This window comes from Chionomys nivalis, chromosome 23, assembly GCF_950005125.1.
Source record: "Chionomys nivalis chromosome 23, mChiNiv1.1, whole genome shotgun sequence".
NCBI lineage: Eukaryota > Metazoa > Chordata > Mammalia > Rodentia > Cricetidae > Chionomys > Chionomys nivalis.
The window spans coordinates 8550650-8566043 of NC_080108.1; the positions used below are offsets into that span (position 1 = coordinate 8550650).

General features: G+C 39.5%; 1 protein-coding gene across 3 annotated transcripts in view; it reads left to right on the top strand.

Moving 5' to 3' along the window:
* Rab30 (RAB30, member RAS oncogene family) overlaps positions 1-10004 on the top strand; it is a 77856-nt gene extending 67852 nt beyond the window's left edge. For all 3 annotated transcript variants that reach the window (XM_057756148.1, XM_057756150.1, XM_057756149.1), the window contains exon 5: positions 1105-10004. In XM_057756148.1, coding sequence (XP_057612131.1) covers positions 1105-1355 — 251 coding nt within the window. In that variant the 3' untranslated portion in view covers positions 1356-10004. The remainder of the gene's footprint in view (positions 1-1104) is intronic.
* Positions 10005-15394: the final 5390 nt, after the last annotated feature.

The window sequence follows — 15394 nt, forward strand, 5'->3', positions numbered from 1 at the left end:
TCATACAGCTACTTAGATCTGTAATTTAAAACTGCAAATTTTTTACTTAGCATCATTAATCTCATACCCGTATTTCATCTTTCTCTTGTCAAAAATACCAGTGCCAAGTGACGTCAGCATAATTAATGACTTGTTTTATCCTGTAATACATACACAATAGCCTCCTCATCTCAATACCAGCTCTGCCTTTACAAGATGATTACTGAATGAACCCAAGACTTTGTTCTTCAAATCCTTTTTGTCCTTAAACACCTAAGGATGCAGGGTTAAGTCATGTTTTCAATTTACTTGAAATAATTGTCTATATATATGCCTCTATATATGACAAATATGTTTAATACTTACAAATTGATTTTAAGTTTTAATTTTGTGCTAATTACATAATTGTATTGTTTAATTATGTAAAGTGTAAGCTTCTAAAGTCAAATCTGTAAGGTAGAATATGCTCAGAGAGGTCTGGTTTCTGCCCCTATGCTCTCTACCTTTTGTCTTTCTGGGCAACCATTGTCTTTTTTTGTTTTGTTTTTTCAAGCCAGAGTTTCTCTGTGTAACAGCTCTGGCTGTTTCGGAGCTTGCTTTGTAGACCAGGCTGATCTTGAACTCATAGAGCTCCTCTCCTGTTCGTCTCCAGAGTGCTGGGATTAAAGACATGTGCCACTACCACCCGGGCTGTAGCCTTTGTCTTTTAAATTACAATCTTGGTTTATTATTTTCTTAAAAAATAAGCAAAGAGTGGAATTTTTAAATTTTCCATTTAGGCAGCTACCGATCATGCTTTTTCTCTGCTTTGCTTTCTTTGCTTGTATACTTGATTCATGACATTGTATAGAATATTTCTCTTTGGCTTTTTTTCTTTACTGGGTTGAATACTTGTGTGCATACGTTGTACTTCATACAAGTGATGTGGGTTGTTTCTAGTCTTGGTCCTACAAATGGCACTGGTATGTTAGAATGAACATTCCTGCGATCATGGACACATTTGCTTTTCTTTGCCTGCCCATCTGTGTAATCTGCCCATTGACTTCAGGTCTGGAATTGAATCTTGATGATTCTCCGCCTACACAGTCCAGTGACGATTCCTTCTCTAATTTACCATTGTTCTAGGCAACAAGATTGACCTGGCTGAAAGGAGAGAGGTCTCCCAGCAGAGGGCAGAGGAATTCTCAGAGGCTCAGGACATGTATTACCTGGAGACTTCAGCCAAGGAATCCGATAACGTGGAGAAACTCTTCCTTGACTTAGCATGCCGGCTCATCAGTGAAGCAAGACAGAACACACTGGTGAACAATGTATCTTCACCCTTACCCGGAGAGGGCAAAAGCATCAGCTATTTGACTTGTTGTAATTTCAACTAAAGGCTGAGGCAAAGAGAATCAAAGGGAATCAGTAGTTGCCTTGGTGGGCCGTGTGTTGCTAGGGAGTCTGGCAATGACAGTGGCTCCCGCTCTTGGACCTTCTGACTCCTGTAGGCCCCAGAGCTTACAAAGCATGCAGGCCAAGGGCCTCGACTGCAGGCCAGCGTCAGCAGAACACATAACGGTTCCAGCCTTTTGCAGTCTGGCATTGGAGCAAGAAGAAAATTGCACTAAGCGCTCCATGATCTGCAGAGCATGTTGCTTTTATTTTTAAAAAAGCAATTAAAAATGCATTCCTGAACACAGTGCAGGGGATCACATACTGTGGGAATCCCTCCTGTGTGTCAGCGGGTACATGTGGGGCTGTTCTTTAGACTTCAGTGGTAATCTGGTGCCCTTGGTTTTCTTGTCTACCAGGTAAACCAAAACTGGAAAGGCCAAGTACTGTCTCTGTGGTCCTTACTGATAACCCCATGGAGATTTTGAAAAGTGTTGTTTCTTCGGTCCACAAGCACTTTCAAAACCTTTGGGATGTAAAAATGAAAACTCATCTCATGACCAACAGTAAAAATTATTGTTTATAATAACATATACAAGCTCCATGACTCCTTTTGGTGCTAATCATTATGGTATTTCACAGACCAAACGTTTTACTATATTGATACCCTTAAATGTATTACCTACAAATAAAAAGAAAACGGGGAAAACCCACGAATCAGCAGTCTTTCTCAAAGCCTTGTTACCATGTTTGCTAGGATGGGTTTGGACATGAGACTCTCTTTTTATTTTTCCATATTCTCCTGGAAATTTCTTAACTTTGTTCTATTCTGTCACACTTTTCCTGCCCTTGAAGGTAATCAGAGTCTGGAAAAAAAATGGGGAAAAACACAATGGATGATGACATAATAATAATAATAAAAAAAGATAAGTTATGAGACATTCTGAGCAGATGAGAAAACAGCAGACATGACCAAAATACTGTGGAATATGCACTGACTGCAGAGCAGGCTTCCCGACAGAGCACGGTCCTGGATAGCAAGTCACACCTTATCCTTTCTGGAACTATCCTTGGGGAGACCAAGGCCTGGGATTTTATAGACCTTTGTAGTATGACAAGTGAGGATAGCAACAGATGAAAAGTTTCGCAAACCGTTTTTGTATCTTCAGTGAGCTTAGGAAAGGCCTGCTTAGGAAGCAGGCTGAGGTGTCATTTACCATATTAGTGTATCTGATCTTAGATTCATGACCATTCATTCTTTTCCCTTTGTCTTGTCTTTCCCGGTCTCACCTTATCACTCTCCTTTTCCCACTCCCTCCTCCTCGCCTTCCTTCCCATCCTGGTATGCACGTGTCACTGCAGATCTCCAGTTCAGATAGAGATCTATATGCCTTTACTTAGCCAACTTCAAGACAGGTCTCACGTCGGAGGATGTGCTGCTGAATGAGGCCCTGTTTCTCCAGTGCCATGGTTCCGTACCTTCCAAGTTGTTCACGCTCATGAATGTGGATTGCGACTGTAATTAAATCTGTATGGCATGGGTGCCGGCAGGTGTTTCTGTGGCTTGCGGTATAGCATAGCTGAGGGATGAATCACTGAGGGAGGATATGACGTGTAGTTCCGCTGTTGGTGTTGATGGTGACGGTCTTGGACCTGAGGAGTCGTTCTTGGGAAGCTGACTTATAAAGCAGTGAGTCAGCACAGGAGGATATTGTTAACACGTTTCTGGCGTCTCTCTAGCGACTCCATCATGTCCAATCTCCTTCACCTGGAACTGTGTGTGTTACCACCCGTCCTTGTTATCGTGATTGGCTCACTATGCGTTTCCTGATTCTATAAGAAAGAGAGAGGCTTCCTAAAAAGTTCTAACTGCCTGTCCTGGATTCAAGAAAGAGAGAGAAATCACTTTTAATTGGAAAATCAAAATCATTTTTAATTACCATGACTTCTCTATGAAGCCAGCAACCAAAGGCATCAAAAGATAAACAAATCAAGCTTACAGAATTTATCTTTCTACTGTGAGAGAATGTCCCTAAATTTAGATTTATTACTTTTCTTTACCGCTGATCTCCTCAGCATGTGATGGCTCAGCCTTGGTTCGCAGCAGCGTTAAAAATAACGATGCTTGGTGAACTTTAAGGCTTTGTTAGAGTGGACTAATTTAGTTCGGGAGGAACAGCTTCTGGAAGTGATCACGCTTATGTTATGGTAGTCTCATTCCTTTATTCCTTAGACTTATAGCGCCCCCTTCTGACCCTCCCGGTTAAGCAGGCTTTCAGCAGATCAAAGCCATCAATCCTTGGCCCATTAGTGGGGACACCTGAAAAGCTGGGCCCTTACGTTCCACAGTTCTGTGAATTTCAGATCAGGCCTTTTGGATATTCGTCTAGCGATGTATCTCAAATTTGAGAACAATCCTTGACAATATTATAGGTGCAATAAATACCAGTTGAATAAATGATTCATTGCCAAGATGTTTTTTGTTTGTTTAAATGAAGGTCTTTAAAGTGGTAACTGAAAAAAATCATCTTAATGTAGGGCAGGACATAAATATAATTTTGCCTAATAATTCTTATTGGCAGGGAAATATCTGCTCTGATAAGTCCCTTGTACACAAAATTATTTAATAGTGGAAAAAACCAAGATTTGTCTTATTGTAACGTAGTTTGTCTTATCCTGACAAGACCATCTCTTATTTCTATTTGTGATATGATCTTTTTTCTTCTTTTAATAGAATTATTAAATACACAGCAATATTTCGTAGCTTTCAATGAAAACACATGTTCAGGATCTAGAGCCAAGCTTAGAAAAGATCTACGGCGTCATCCAGTTTTCTGGCTCGGCTTTGCATATGCCGTATTCTCAAAGAACTTAGTGATTTCTCTCTCCCGTACTCAAAGCTGTGTTCCTTTGATCTGTTAGATGGCATTAATATTTAATTATATAGAGCCAATTATCTTCTGTGTAGACTTCTATGTTTACATTATTGGCTTTTTTTCTGGCTTTCATTTCTCCCCCATATTCTTGTCATTTTTGATGTCAGCATCTTTCTCTAGGTGATAAGACAATAACTAAAAATGAAATAAATGTATTAGCACGACAGTCTGCCACGTTCTGGTTGTGAAATTATTAAGAAACCACTGGCCAAGACAGGATGCTGAGACTAGTATGATCCAAAGCAGTGAGACTTGATGGAGGGAGGAAGCAGAATCTTGCTCTTCTCTTCATGAAATAGACCTTGGCAGGACCCTCGTGACTTCTGGTGTTAGATCAAGGATTTGCCAGTCTACTCTTAGAGCTATCCACAGCATCCACTTTCAGTTAGACTAATTCTGAAAAAAAAATATCAGTTTGTAAGTCAGGTTGATATTGTCCATGAACCGTCCCCCCACCATGTATCGTACCAGTGGCCTTAAAGGCGGGGAGAGTTTCTAAGTCTTAGTCCTACAGAGTGTTGTGCATCGCGTGGCCGTACTTACAGAAGGATCACTTTCCTGTTAGCTTCCGGAAGAAGTAGGTTTGGATGTTTCATGTTTTTGTTCTTAAGAATTTTTAAATGCCGTGTTTTACTTTCTTCCCTAAACCATGGTCTTGATAGGTACGTTTCACATCGCATCCTTCCGACAAATGTATTCCACACAGCAATTATTGTTAAACAGTAAACGAAGATATATTTTCTTCTCTGGACTTTCTGTTCCTGTGGAATGAGTCTATCTTTATTTGGAAGGAACAGTTGCCTTTCCTTACTGTACACAAGGCAATCAGTCATTAATATTGGATAATGGAGCTGGCGTTTCATCTCCTTCCTAAATCTCAGGATGTTTGTGCTATAATTACTCCTGGGAGGTACTGCTTTTTACCTTTTGTCTTTTTTTTTTTTTTTTTTTTAGATCAGATCTTAGTCTACAGCTCCAGAAATCAGGCTGGCATAGAAATCACAATGTAGTTCAAGGCTGGCTTAGCACTCACTCTCTTGCCTCAGTCTTACGGGGGTATAGATGTGAGCCACCGTGGCTAGCTTGGTGGTCTTTGAAATTAAAAACAAATGGAGGGATAGCTGTTTAAACGAATTTAACATTTAAGATAATTGACGTTATTTGAAGGATTTTTTTTTTTAATAGGCTGTGGCATAGAGAGAGGAGTAAATTTATAACTTCTAAGTTCAAAGAGGAAGAATGAAGTCCACCACACAGAAGCCTGGGCTCTGTGTCAGGGAGAATTTCTCAAAAAATTGGAACCCTCTGGTAGTGGCTGTCTTTCTGTCAAGCAAAGGGTAGATACAAAATGTGTAAAGAAAATGTGGAGATGACTGACATTGTTGACTGAGGATTCACCCAGATGCTTTATTAACTCAAATTTCTAAATTGTAAATTTTTTTATGCTCAAATATATGTTGAACCAACATTAAAAAAAAGCAAAGGCTTTGTTTTTTTTTGTTCTGTCACAAATGCACTGTCCTCTAGGGAAAAGTTGGCTGCATGTCCTTAGGCCGAGAGACTGATCTGCCATTAAGTCCTAAACTAGAAATGCCTTATCAGCCACTGTGGGAACAAAGTAGCTTCTGTGTTAAAAATGGAAGCGGTATCATCATTTAGGCCGGAAGTATGTGGAATCATGGGAATTATCCATCTCATTTGGCTTAATAAACAGTGCATCCTCAGGATTTTGTACGTGTTCTAGCAGAGGAGGATCCTCCATCTGAGTCCTCCAGTAGACCAGTGCTCCATGAGGAGGACAGGAGGCCCCGGTAGAAATCCACCCCTAAGATCTGATCGAGGAAGTCTCCAGTGACATCCGAGAGGTTTCCTTGATTCTGGGAAAAGTGAGTTTGAAAGGGCAAAGGCTAATTTGCTTCACACGCAGACTAACAAAACAGGCCTTTAACTGGAAAATAAACTAACTAAAAGCACTTTTTTGCCGATTAAAATGTATACAATCCTGTTTGTAAAATAGCTTACACCCTTTGCAGTCTGACAGGCACCTCCTCTTTAGTCTTTGCAAAAGGAAACCATTGTGTGTGAGTCAGTACGGGAAGAAACGTACTTGAATTTGGGTGGGACTTTCTCTGACTCCTTGTATAGGAAATCTGAAGATAAGGACTGGTTGCCAGTTCTTCTTTGGCTTCATCAGGTGTATAAATTAACTTAATTTTTTTTAACCTTTCCCACCGGTTTAAAGCAGAATGGCAGATGCTGAGCCGTGTTCCAACAAAGTTCCTGGTCAGTGGCAACTCTAGAGGGCAATGCAGGGAGAGGCACAGAAGCAGAACACTAGGTTAGTGTGCGCACCTGCAACAGTACGGTCAGTGGAGGCCGTAGGCAAAGCTTGAACAGGAATTTTCTCATTTATGAGCTGGACCTGTTAGAAATTCTCTGAAATTAGATTGGCAACATTAAAAATATGTTGCTCAGCAAATAGGAAGAACTCAAATATTAGGGTTTTTGTTTGTTTGTTTTTGTTCTGTTTTGTCTTTTCTTTACCTAGATTAGACTTTGTAAGTAGGGGCAGTGACATAGTGACCTTAGTCCCAAGTACTTGGGAAGCTGAGGTGGGAGCTAAGGCCACAAAGGGAGGCTCCATCGCAAGATTTTAAGAAATGGTTTGGGGCAGTCTGTTACAAAGAATTCCATTTCTACAAGGAAATCTCTGATTCACTTTGTTTCTTTACATACATCTTGAGAGACACTCTGTCTCAACAGCCGATTCCAGGGTTGTAAATTCCTTATTATCAGGAAATCTCTCTTGGAACTGAAATACCTCACAGTGCAATGCAAACCTCCTCTTGATCCCGGCTGGTTGTTATCTTTAAGGGGTCACATTCGCTGTTTATTACTGGCCTTTGTTTATTTTTGAAAACTAAGTCATAAAAGCCTGTTAAGGTGGTTATTGTCATCCTCTTGGCGAACATCCGGGTGGTTGTTGATCAACTTAGTTTCTTACTCAGTTTCGGATCAGATTTAGATAACTATGCCGTTCTTAGCTCTTCAGTTATCCCTGCAGTTCTCCCTTTACTAGTAATGTATAATGGATGACCAAGTAAGAGTAATTCTGCCTGTGCGGCTCTTCCTCCCGTCTGTAGGTAAGACTGGAATCATAGCTGGGCAGTGGTGGCGCACACCTTTAATCCCAGCACTCGTGAGACAGAGGCAAGTGGATCTCTGTGAGTTTGAGGCCAGCTTGGTCTACAGAGCGAGTTCCAGGACAGCTAGTGTTGTTACACAGAGAAACCCTGTCTTGAAAAACAAAACAAACAAAAAATGGAATCAAATCCCAGTTACATGATCTGCTTTTAGAATTAATTCCATATATGACATTACTTGATGAATGTGTTACCAATACTCCAAAATGTTTTTCTTCCCCTTTCTATGTGTGTGCTACATTTTGAAATAAAAATTGGGGTACTAATCTCTCAAAAGAGCAAAAATTCATATACAGAGTAAGAAAAGAATCATTTGGTTAGAATAATTCATTAGGTGGTGAATGGCACATAGCTTTTGTTTAAGATTACACAGTTATGCCTGGATCAAATAATAATAATAAACTTGATAAAGCCCTCTGAAAAACAGCTGCTAAGCATACTGCTTCTGGAATGTAATCATTAGGAATAAATATTCTCATGTTCTATACAATTACAGAATGTTAACGGAACTTCCTTGTAGACTACTTGACAATGAATGTCAGTTGATTTATTAAATGAAGTTTTTTAAAGTAATTTTATCCTTTAAGGATTGCTTGGGATTTTCAGGTTCCCGATATAAAACATTTCAAATGATTGGAATGCTGGTTTCTAACTTCTACTCATTGGAGTGTCCGTCTAGACATACCAGATGGTTAGAGCTCCCTTGATGGTGTGTAAACAAGACACACAAAACTGTCTTAACTAGTGCATGAGTAAAACTGCTATTTTCAGAAAAGAAAAAATTCTGCTAAAAATTTCAATAAAGAACTAAGACAAGAATTTGAGAAAAGAATGCCCTGTATATTATTGCACACACTTTATTGCATGACTTTTAGCATAGGGATGAAATAAAATGCAAAATATTTAATTCTGGGGAATCTCAGCAGCTAGTTAAAATAGTTATAGGAACTGCTTTGTAAAGGCTTAGAAAATCCTTGATTTTCTCCATTTTCTTATCTCTCCATTAAAATGCAGATATTTTACATATACAGTTTCAGCAAACAGGTTGACCAGTGAATTTTATGAACTTGATTCCTAATATATGGTTACTGGTTTTATGCATAGGATCTCAGTAAACTCCATATATATCAATATATCACTATATAAATCCTAATAATCTACTTTAACATAAGCATAGTTCTTGGTTTTAAATGTCAATAAGCAGATATTAATAGTACAATATATATTTTGTGTCCATGTATTATTTTTGCTTAACAAAAAGGCCATTAGAACTATAAGCCACTGGTAATCCAAGTACAGTTAGTTAAATACATTGTGTAGAAAGAAGGTTTATAAAAAAAATTCAATCCAGTTTAAAAAAGGGGACAAAGAGGAACCAGGAACCCAACAAAACATTTTAAAGTTTAATTCTATCTATTAAAAATTCACACACTTCACACACAGTGAAGTATAAAATTCAGTGTTCTCGTGTGCTCACTATAAGTACATTGTCACTACTGTCTAAGGTCAGAATACGTCCTTCCCAAAAGGTTCTGTATCCCATAGCAGCCAAACTGCCTCCTCCCCCAGCATCTGGCAACAGTCTATCTGCTTTCCTTCTCTAGGGACTTGCCTTGCATATAATGTAACCATACAATGTGTGTCCTCTTGTGCCTGACTTCTGTTAAGGTTTTCAAGGCTCATCTGTGTCGTAGCATAAGTCAGTATATTCTTTTTATGGCTAAGTCGTATTCCATTGTGTGTATGTGTGTATATGTGTGTGTATGTGTGTATGTGTTTATTATTTTAATTGTGAATTAATCACATTTTGGACATTTAGATTGTTTCTACTTTCTGGTTAGTATAAGTAACTCTGCTAGAACATTTATGTAATTTTTGTACATGGTCATATTGTTTCTTACAGATCTCATAAATAATTAGACTAACAAATTAAGCCATTTGTATTTATTTAAATAGAACCTCTTAAAGCCCTGCTTGGAGGATGAAACTTACAATCTTGGTTAAATTGGTCAACTGGATCCCTGAGAAATGCCTATCTGTCAGGTATATTTGTAAGAATCTTTCTGTGAGGGTGTCATTTTGATATGGTTATCAATTTCGTGAGGACTCCTTCAGACTTTGTAGAAATTACATTGTCATCACTGAGAATTTCAAAGTGCTCAGCTTTCCTTTAAAGACAGCTGCCAATCATACTGGAGAGGGCATTCATTAAACCTTGTAGGATCAATCAATGAAGGAGCATTTGAAATGTATGGTTTCTTATTTATCACCTATCTCAACATTTGGGTCTTTCTTCTTGGAAAAAAGATGATCAAATTGCCAAACTTACTGACTGTTGTAGTTTAAGTTTTTATTATTAAGAAGTAATTCATAATGAGAATAAAAGTGTAAAGAATGTATTTTGTGCATAAAGGATGAATGTATTTAACATTTTTTTATTTGTAACGAATTTTTTAAAAGCTGAATGGAGATTGATTTCCCATGTACTTGTGCATAAATAAACATTTCCTGTTGCCCCCAATTGGAGGGTTATATGCCATGTCAATATGTTAAAACCAAAATCAGCTTCAAGTACAGCTGTGTCCTTCAGTATAACAGGGGATGTGGCCTACATGTGGTGCTCCAGGTCCTCGGAGTGTTGATTCTCTACTGAAGATCTGTGACAAGTCACTGAATATTTCATGTGTTTTTCTCCTCTATGAAAGAGCCTATAAGCTTTACCTTTAAAGCTCCCTTAGGTTATAACATTAAATAAGACTACTCTTGTCATATTCAGGATATGGAAATCATCCATGTTAGTTACTGGTAGTGATGAGAAAGTTCTTTGTCCTATGATGCATTAGATTGGGTAATATACTAGTAACTAGGAGTATACACTGTATTCCTGTTTCAGTGTGACATTAGGGTAATCATGTTTTTCAACCTTTAATTTTTCAATGTTGAAGCATAGGTATCTCTTTACGTTTCCTTCCAGCTAAATACGTTACATAGTTCTGAAGAGAGATCACTTAAAATGTTTCCTACACAGTTAAAAATGGGAGTATAATAATAAGTATTAATCACCAGTGAGGCATCCATACATTCCTTTATACATTTACCATTTATTGAGTATGTAGTATAAGAAGAGTAGGAATCTACCTTTTAGAGTCATCCTGCCCCATACCACGCCTACAGCAAGAGTCAAAGATATGTACCCTTTCACAAACATCCTTCCATCTCCAATACTTGGCTCTCACCTTCTGCCTGGTAACATTTGTATGACAGATGCATGACTTAGATTGAATGCAACAGCTGATTAGGAGCACCCACTTGCTCTACTGTAAAGAAAAACAAAAGCAACAGGTATATAGCTGCATTTTGAGATGGGTGATGATGGACGATCACTGTAATCAGAATAGAAACCGAAACTATACTGGGACAACAGTACAGTAAGAGAAATATCCAGGCATGTACTGCCCCTCTGGTGGGTTAAGGGAGGAAAAAATATTTCCAATGAACTGCCCCCAAGGTTGCTTACAATACTGGCTACTGCACAGTTTTGCAACCCTTGTAGGCTTGTATAACTAGATAAACCTGAAATCTACTTAATAGCCTTGCTTTGGAAAAGGATTTCATATCATTGCCCCAGTAAAACTACCATGAGCTGTAGTGAGGAGTCTTCTTGAAAAGGAATATTAGAAACCCCTGCATATACAATTTCTGGGATGTTACACACACATGTTCTATGGTACTAGCTCAGTGCTTAATCTCCTTGAGAACCACACTTGGCTAGTGAAGTGACTGTGATAAAATGCCATTGAGCACTTACACTGTAGGGGGAGGTGATGCAAAATACAGGGGAAGGGTCAAAAGGGAGACCCTGCTGGGCAGTGGTGGCGTTCACCTTTGATCCCATCATTTGGGAGGGAGAGGCAGGCAGATCTCTGAGTTTCAGGATAGCCTGGTCTATTGAGTTCCAGGACCACAAAGAGAAACCCTTTTGCGGGGGTGAGGGAGAGAGGAGATCCTCTCTGTCTTCTTGTCTTACCAAATGATGACAGTTTCCCCATGTGCTCTTGTCGTCATGATGCTATCTACAATGCTGCCTTTATAAAAGTCCCAGTCGGCGTTGGTGTTATCTCTGCACCTCCAGAATGGCGAGCTCAAGAAAGATCTAGACTTTATCAAGGGAAAAGAAAAGGATAGCGAGATCAACACACTTGCCCTCTGAGATGAGAAACCACGTAGATTCAGAACTGTCAGTCACTAGTGCTGGTCTCGTACCTCTTTTCATTCAGGGTGTGGGTGTGAGTAACAAGGAGGGGGAAGTTTTGCTTCTATGGATGCACACTCACAGGGCATGCTGAGGTAGCTAAAACAATGTCGCACCTCTGGGCTGCTGCCCTGTCTTGTATTACACGGTCCAGTGAGAAACTTTCCTTGGGAGTGGCTGTGACATACTCAGCTCACATGTCTCCACACTTCAGCTCAAAGATTTTTTTTTTTAGTATAACATAACAAAGGTTTATTTATTAGGGGAATAAACTCACAGAAATAGTAGCAATCTGAAGTCCTCTGTGTGTACTGGGAACTGGAACCAAATCCAGCAGCCAAGAGAGCTGCACCTGCTTTTTGTCTGCATTTTTAATGCATGAGACCACGTCCAAAGTGGGCCAGTAACTTAAAAGCTATTGGCTGGAGTTCTCACAGCACCTCCCCCTTTTGTCTAAATAAGAGAGTTCTAAGTCTAATACAAATCTCTATACAATAAGAACAGATACCAAGTATTGTCCAAGGAAAAAGAAGAGGAAAAAACATATATAAAAATTAGAATTACAACCAGCATGAACAGCACCAAACAAGAAATATATGCTGAATGTTTCAATAGTTACCCTATCCTAAGGAGAATAAGTCTTATATTAAAAATGACCTGGCAAAGTCATGAGAGGAAAGTAACTATGACTATCTAGTCTTCAACCCCATCAAAGACCTGAGAAGGGAAATAATATTACTTGAGTAAGCAGGATGTGCAATCAAGCAACTTCCAAAAGGTACAAGAAATGACAGAGACAACTGGCTATCTGGGCAATCACCCAAAGTCTCATTTGCAAAGTTTAGGCAATCAACTTTAGCTAAGGCCTAGAGTATCTGACAGACCATTTTTAGAGGCAAGAAAATTTTAAAAACCATCTTACCCTGTCTTGGGAAGGTTTGGAAGTCTTTTTGTTTGTATCTTGCTTGTCCAGTCTGAACACCATTCATTTTGTCAGTAGTCAAGGCAAGAGCCCAAAGACCAGTTTGCCAAGAAGAAAACAAGCTCCAAGTGGAGTGTCTTCAGTGCTCAACACTGTCTTGGGAATAGATCAGTGCTGCCAGGAGCAATCGTGTCTCACGTAGACAGAATCCTAAGTTATTTAAATACCATATTCTATAGTTCTTTGAAGTGTTTGGAAAACTAATTAAAAAAGTAGAAACAGCTGGTCATAGTGGCACACCCTTTAATCTCAGCCCTCAAAAGCCAAAGGCAGATGGAGCTCTGAGTTTGAGGTCAGCATGGTTTACATAAGTGCATTCCATATCAGCTCGGGCTCCACAGTGAGAGCCTGCTTCAAAAGAAGAAAAAAGTGGAAACAAAGAATCTAGAGAATTCACGGGCTTTGGCTCATGGTTAAATGTTAAACACCTGTATTGTCAGGATACTCAGGAGAAGAGATTAAGCACATAGAAAACCTATAAATGATGGTGGGCGTGGTGGTACACACCTGTAATCCCTGTACTTGAAAAACTAAAGACCGTGAGTTTGAGGCCAGACTGGTCTTCATAACAGACCCGTCTCAAGAAGCAAAACAAAATAAAGTTAAACAGCAACCATATTTAAGGAAATAATAGCAGAAAATTCTCTATTCTTGAGAATGACACAGGCACCCAAAATCAGGAGGCTTTTATGTAAATGTAACCCCAAATACAAACAGTCAAAAATGATCTTCCCCACAGTACGCTGTTACCAAACTTGTCAAATCACAGCTTGACATGTAAAATCTGCAAGAGAAAAGTCCCAGGTTACACGTAAGGGCAACTCCAACAGAGTCTACTTGATCCTTTAGCAGAAACTTCTACCAGACAAGAAGGCAACAGGATGATAGGCTACAAGTCCCAAGAAAGTAACAGCCATCTAAAGTTGTCATAGCCAGCAAAGCTACATGGTGGTTTGAAAGAAAATGGCCCCCATAGGGAGTGGCACTATTAGCAGGTGTGGCTTTGTTGAAGGAAGTGTGTCACTGTGGGGGTGAGCTTTGAGGTCACCTGCGCTCACACCATGCTCAGTGTGACACACAGTTCACTTCCTGTTGCCTGTAGACCAAGATGTAGAACCCCTAGCTTCTTCGCCAGCACCATGTCTGCCTGCATGTCCCACTGTGATAATAATGGACTAGACATCTGCAACTGTAAGCTAGCCCTAATTAAATGTTTTTCTTTAGAAGAGTTATCGTGGTCATGGTGTTTCTTCACAGCAATAGAAACCTTAAGCAAGACAACTACCCCTCAAAAATTAAAGTGAAAGAAAGACCTTCAAAGTCAAGGGAATCTGAGGAAATTCATGACCACTCAACATGTCAAAACTTAAAAGGACATAACAAAACATTTACTAAGAAAGTACTTTTTAGCAATGGGTACCTACATTAAAAAACAAGATTTCAAATAAAAAAGCCCAATGATGGGGTTGGGTATTTAGCTCAGCAAGAGCAAGGCCCTGGGTTCTGTCCTCAGCTCTAAAATCAAAAAGCCCAACAAGTCAAAGATTTAGAAAATCATAAATACATTAACCCCAAAATTTGTACAATAAATAAAGTTCAAAAAAAAAGTAGAATAAAGCTGGTTGCGCTGGGTGCTTTTGTGGTCCCTGTTTCAGTTCCTGCCTTCACTTCCCTTCATGCACTGGGATGTGAAAGTGTAAGCAAAATAAACCTCTTCCCTCTCCAAGTTGATTTTGATCATGGCCTTACCATGAGGACGTACACACATAAAAGACCAAAGGCTGAAAACGGATCCAGGCAATACAATTAGGTGCTACTGGATTGTATTCTTCTCTTTCGCTTGTATATGTCAAAAAGAAGAGTTTGGGAAGGAGACACAGTAAACTGTAGGAGGCATTATTTGGTTTAAGATTAAAAAAAAAGACAATGAATTCATAAATTCATAGCGCAAAGAGAAAGATTACTACTAGGATTCTATGCATTGTTTTATAAAAGAAAACTGAGGAGTGAGCGGTACAGACCTAGAAAACTGAACAGATGTCAACATGGCAAGCTGAGAGTTGTATCAACTACTTTTCTATCACTGTGATGCGTCATCATGACAAAGACAACTTCAAGAAGGGTTTGCTTGGGCTTAGGGTTCCAAAGGGCTAACAGTCCATCACCATCACAGGAAAGAGGCACGGCAGCAGGCAGGTGTGGGGAGCTAAAGCTTACATTGTGAAGTGCAAGGCTGAATTAGACAGCAAATCATGGCAGAGGTGTTTTAATCTCACAGGCTTCTCCCCGGAGACACATTTCCTCTAGGAAGGCCATACTTCCCCAAACAGCACTGCCAACTGGGGACCAAGTGTTCAAATGCCCAAAGCTATGGGGGACATCCCATTCAAAAAACCACAAGAGTGATCTGAATATTACATACAAAACGAGGGAAAGAGAATAGTTGTCTGCTGGTGACATAGGGCGGATAAAGATGTGGAATAGCTCCAGCATGGAATGGCAAAGGGAAGTGACAAGGAGATTGCAAGACTTCTTGACAGACAGCTGAGACACTGACTCATCTGGGAACTGCTCTTCTTTTTTGCTATTAACACTCTAAGTTTATCTCCTGCCAAGAACATACCAGATGTGGACTGTTTGATTATATATATCAAAAAGGCAAGTTTCT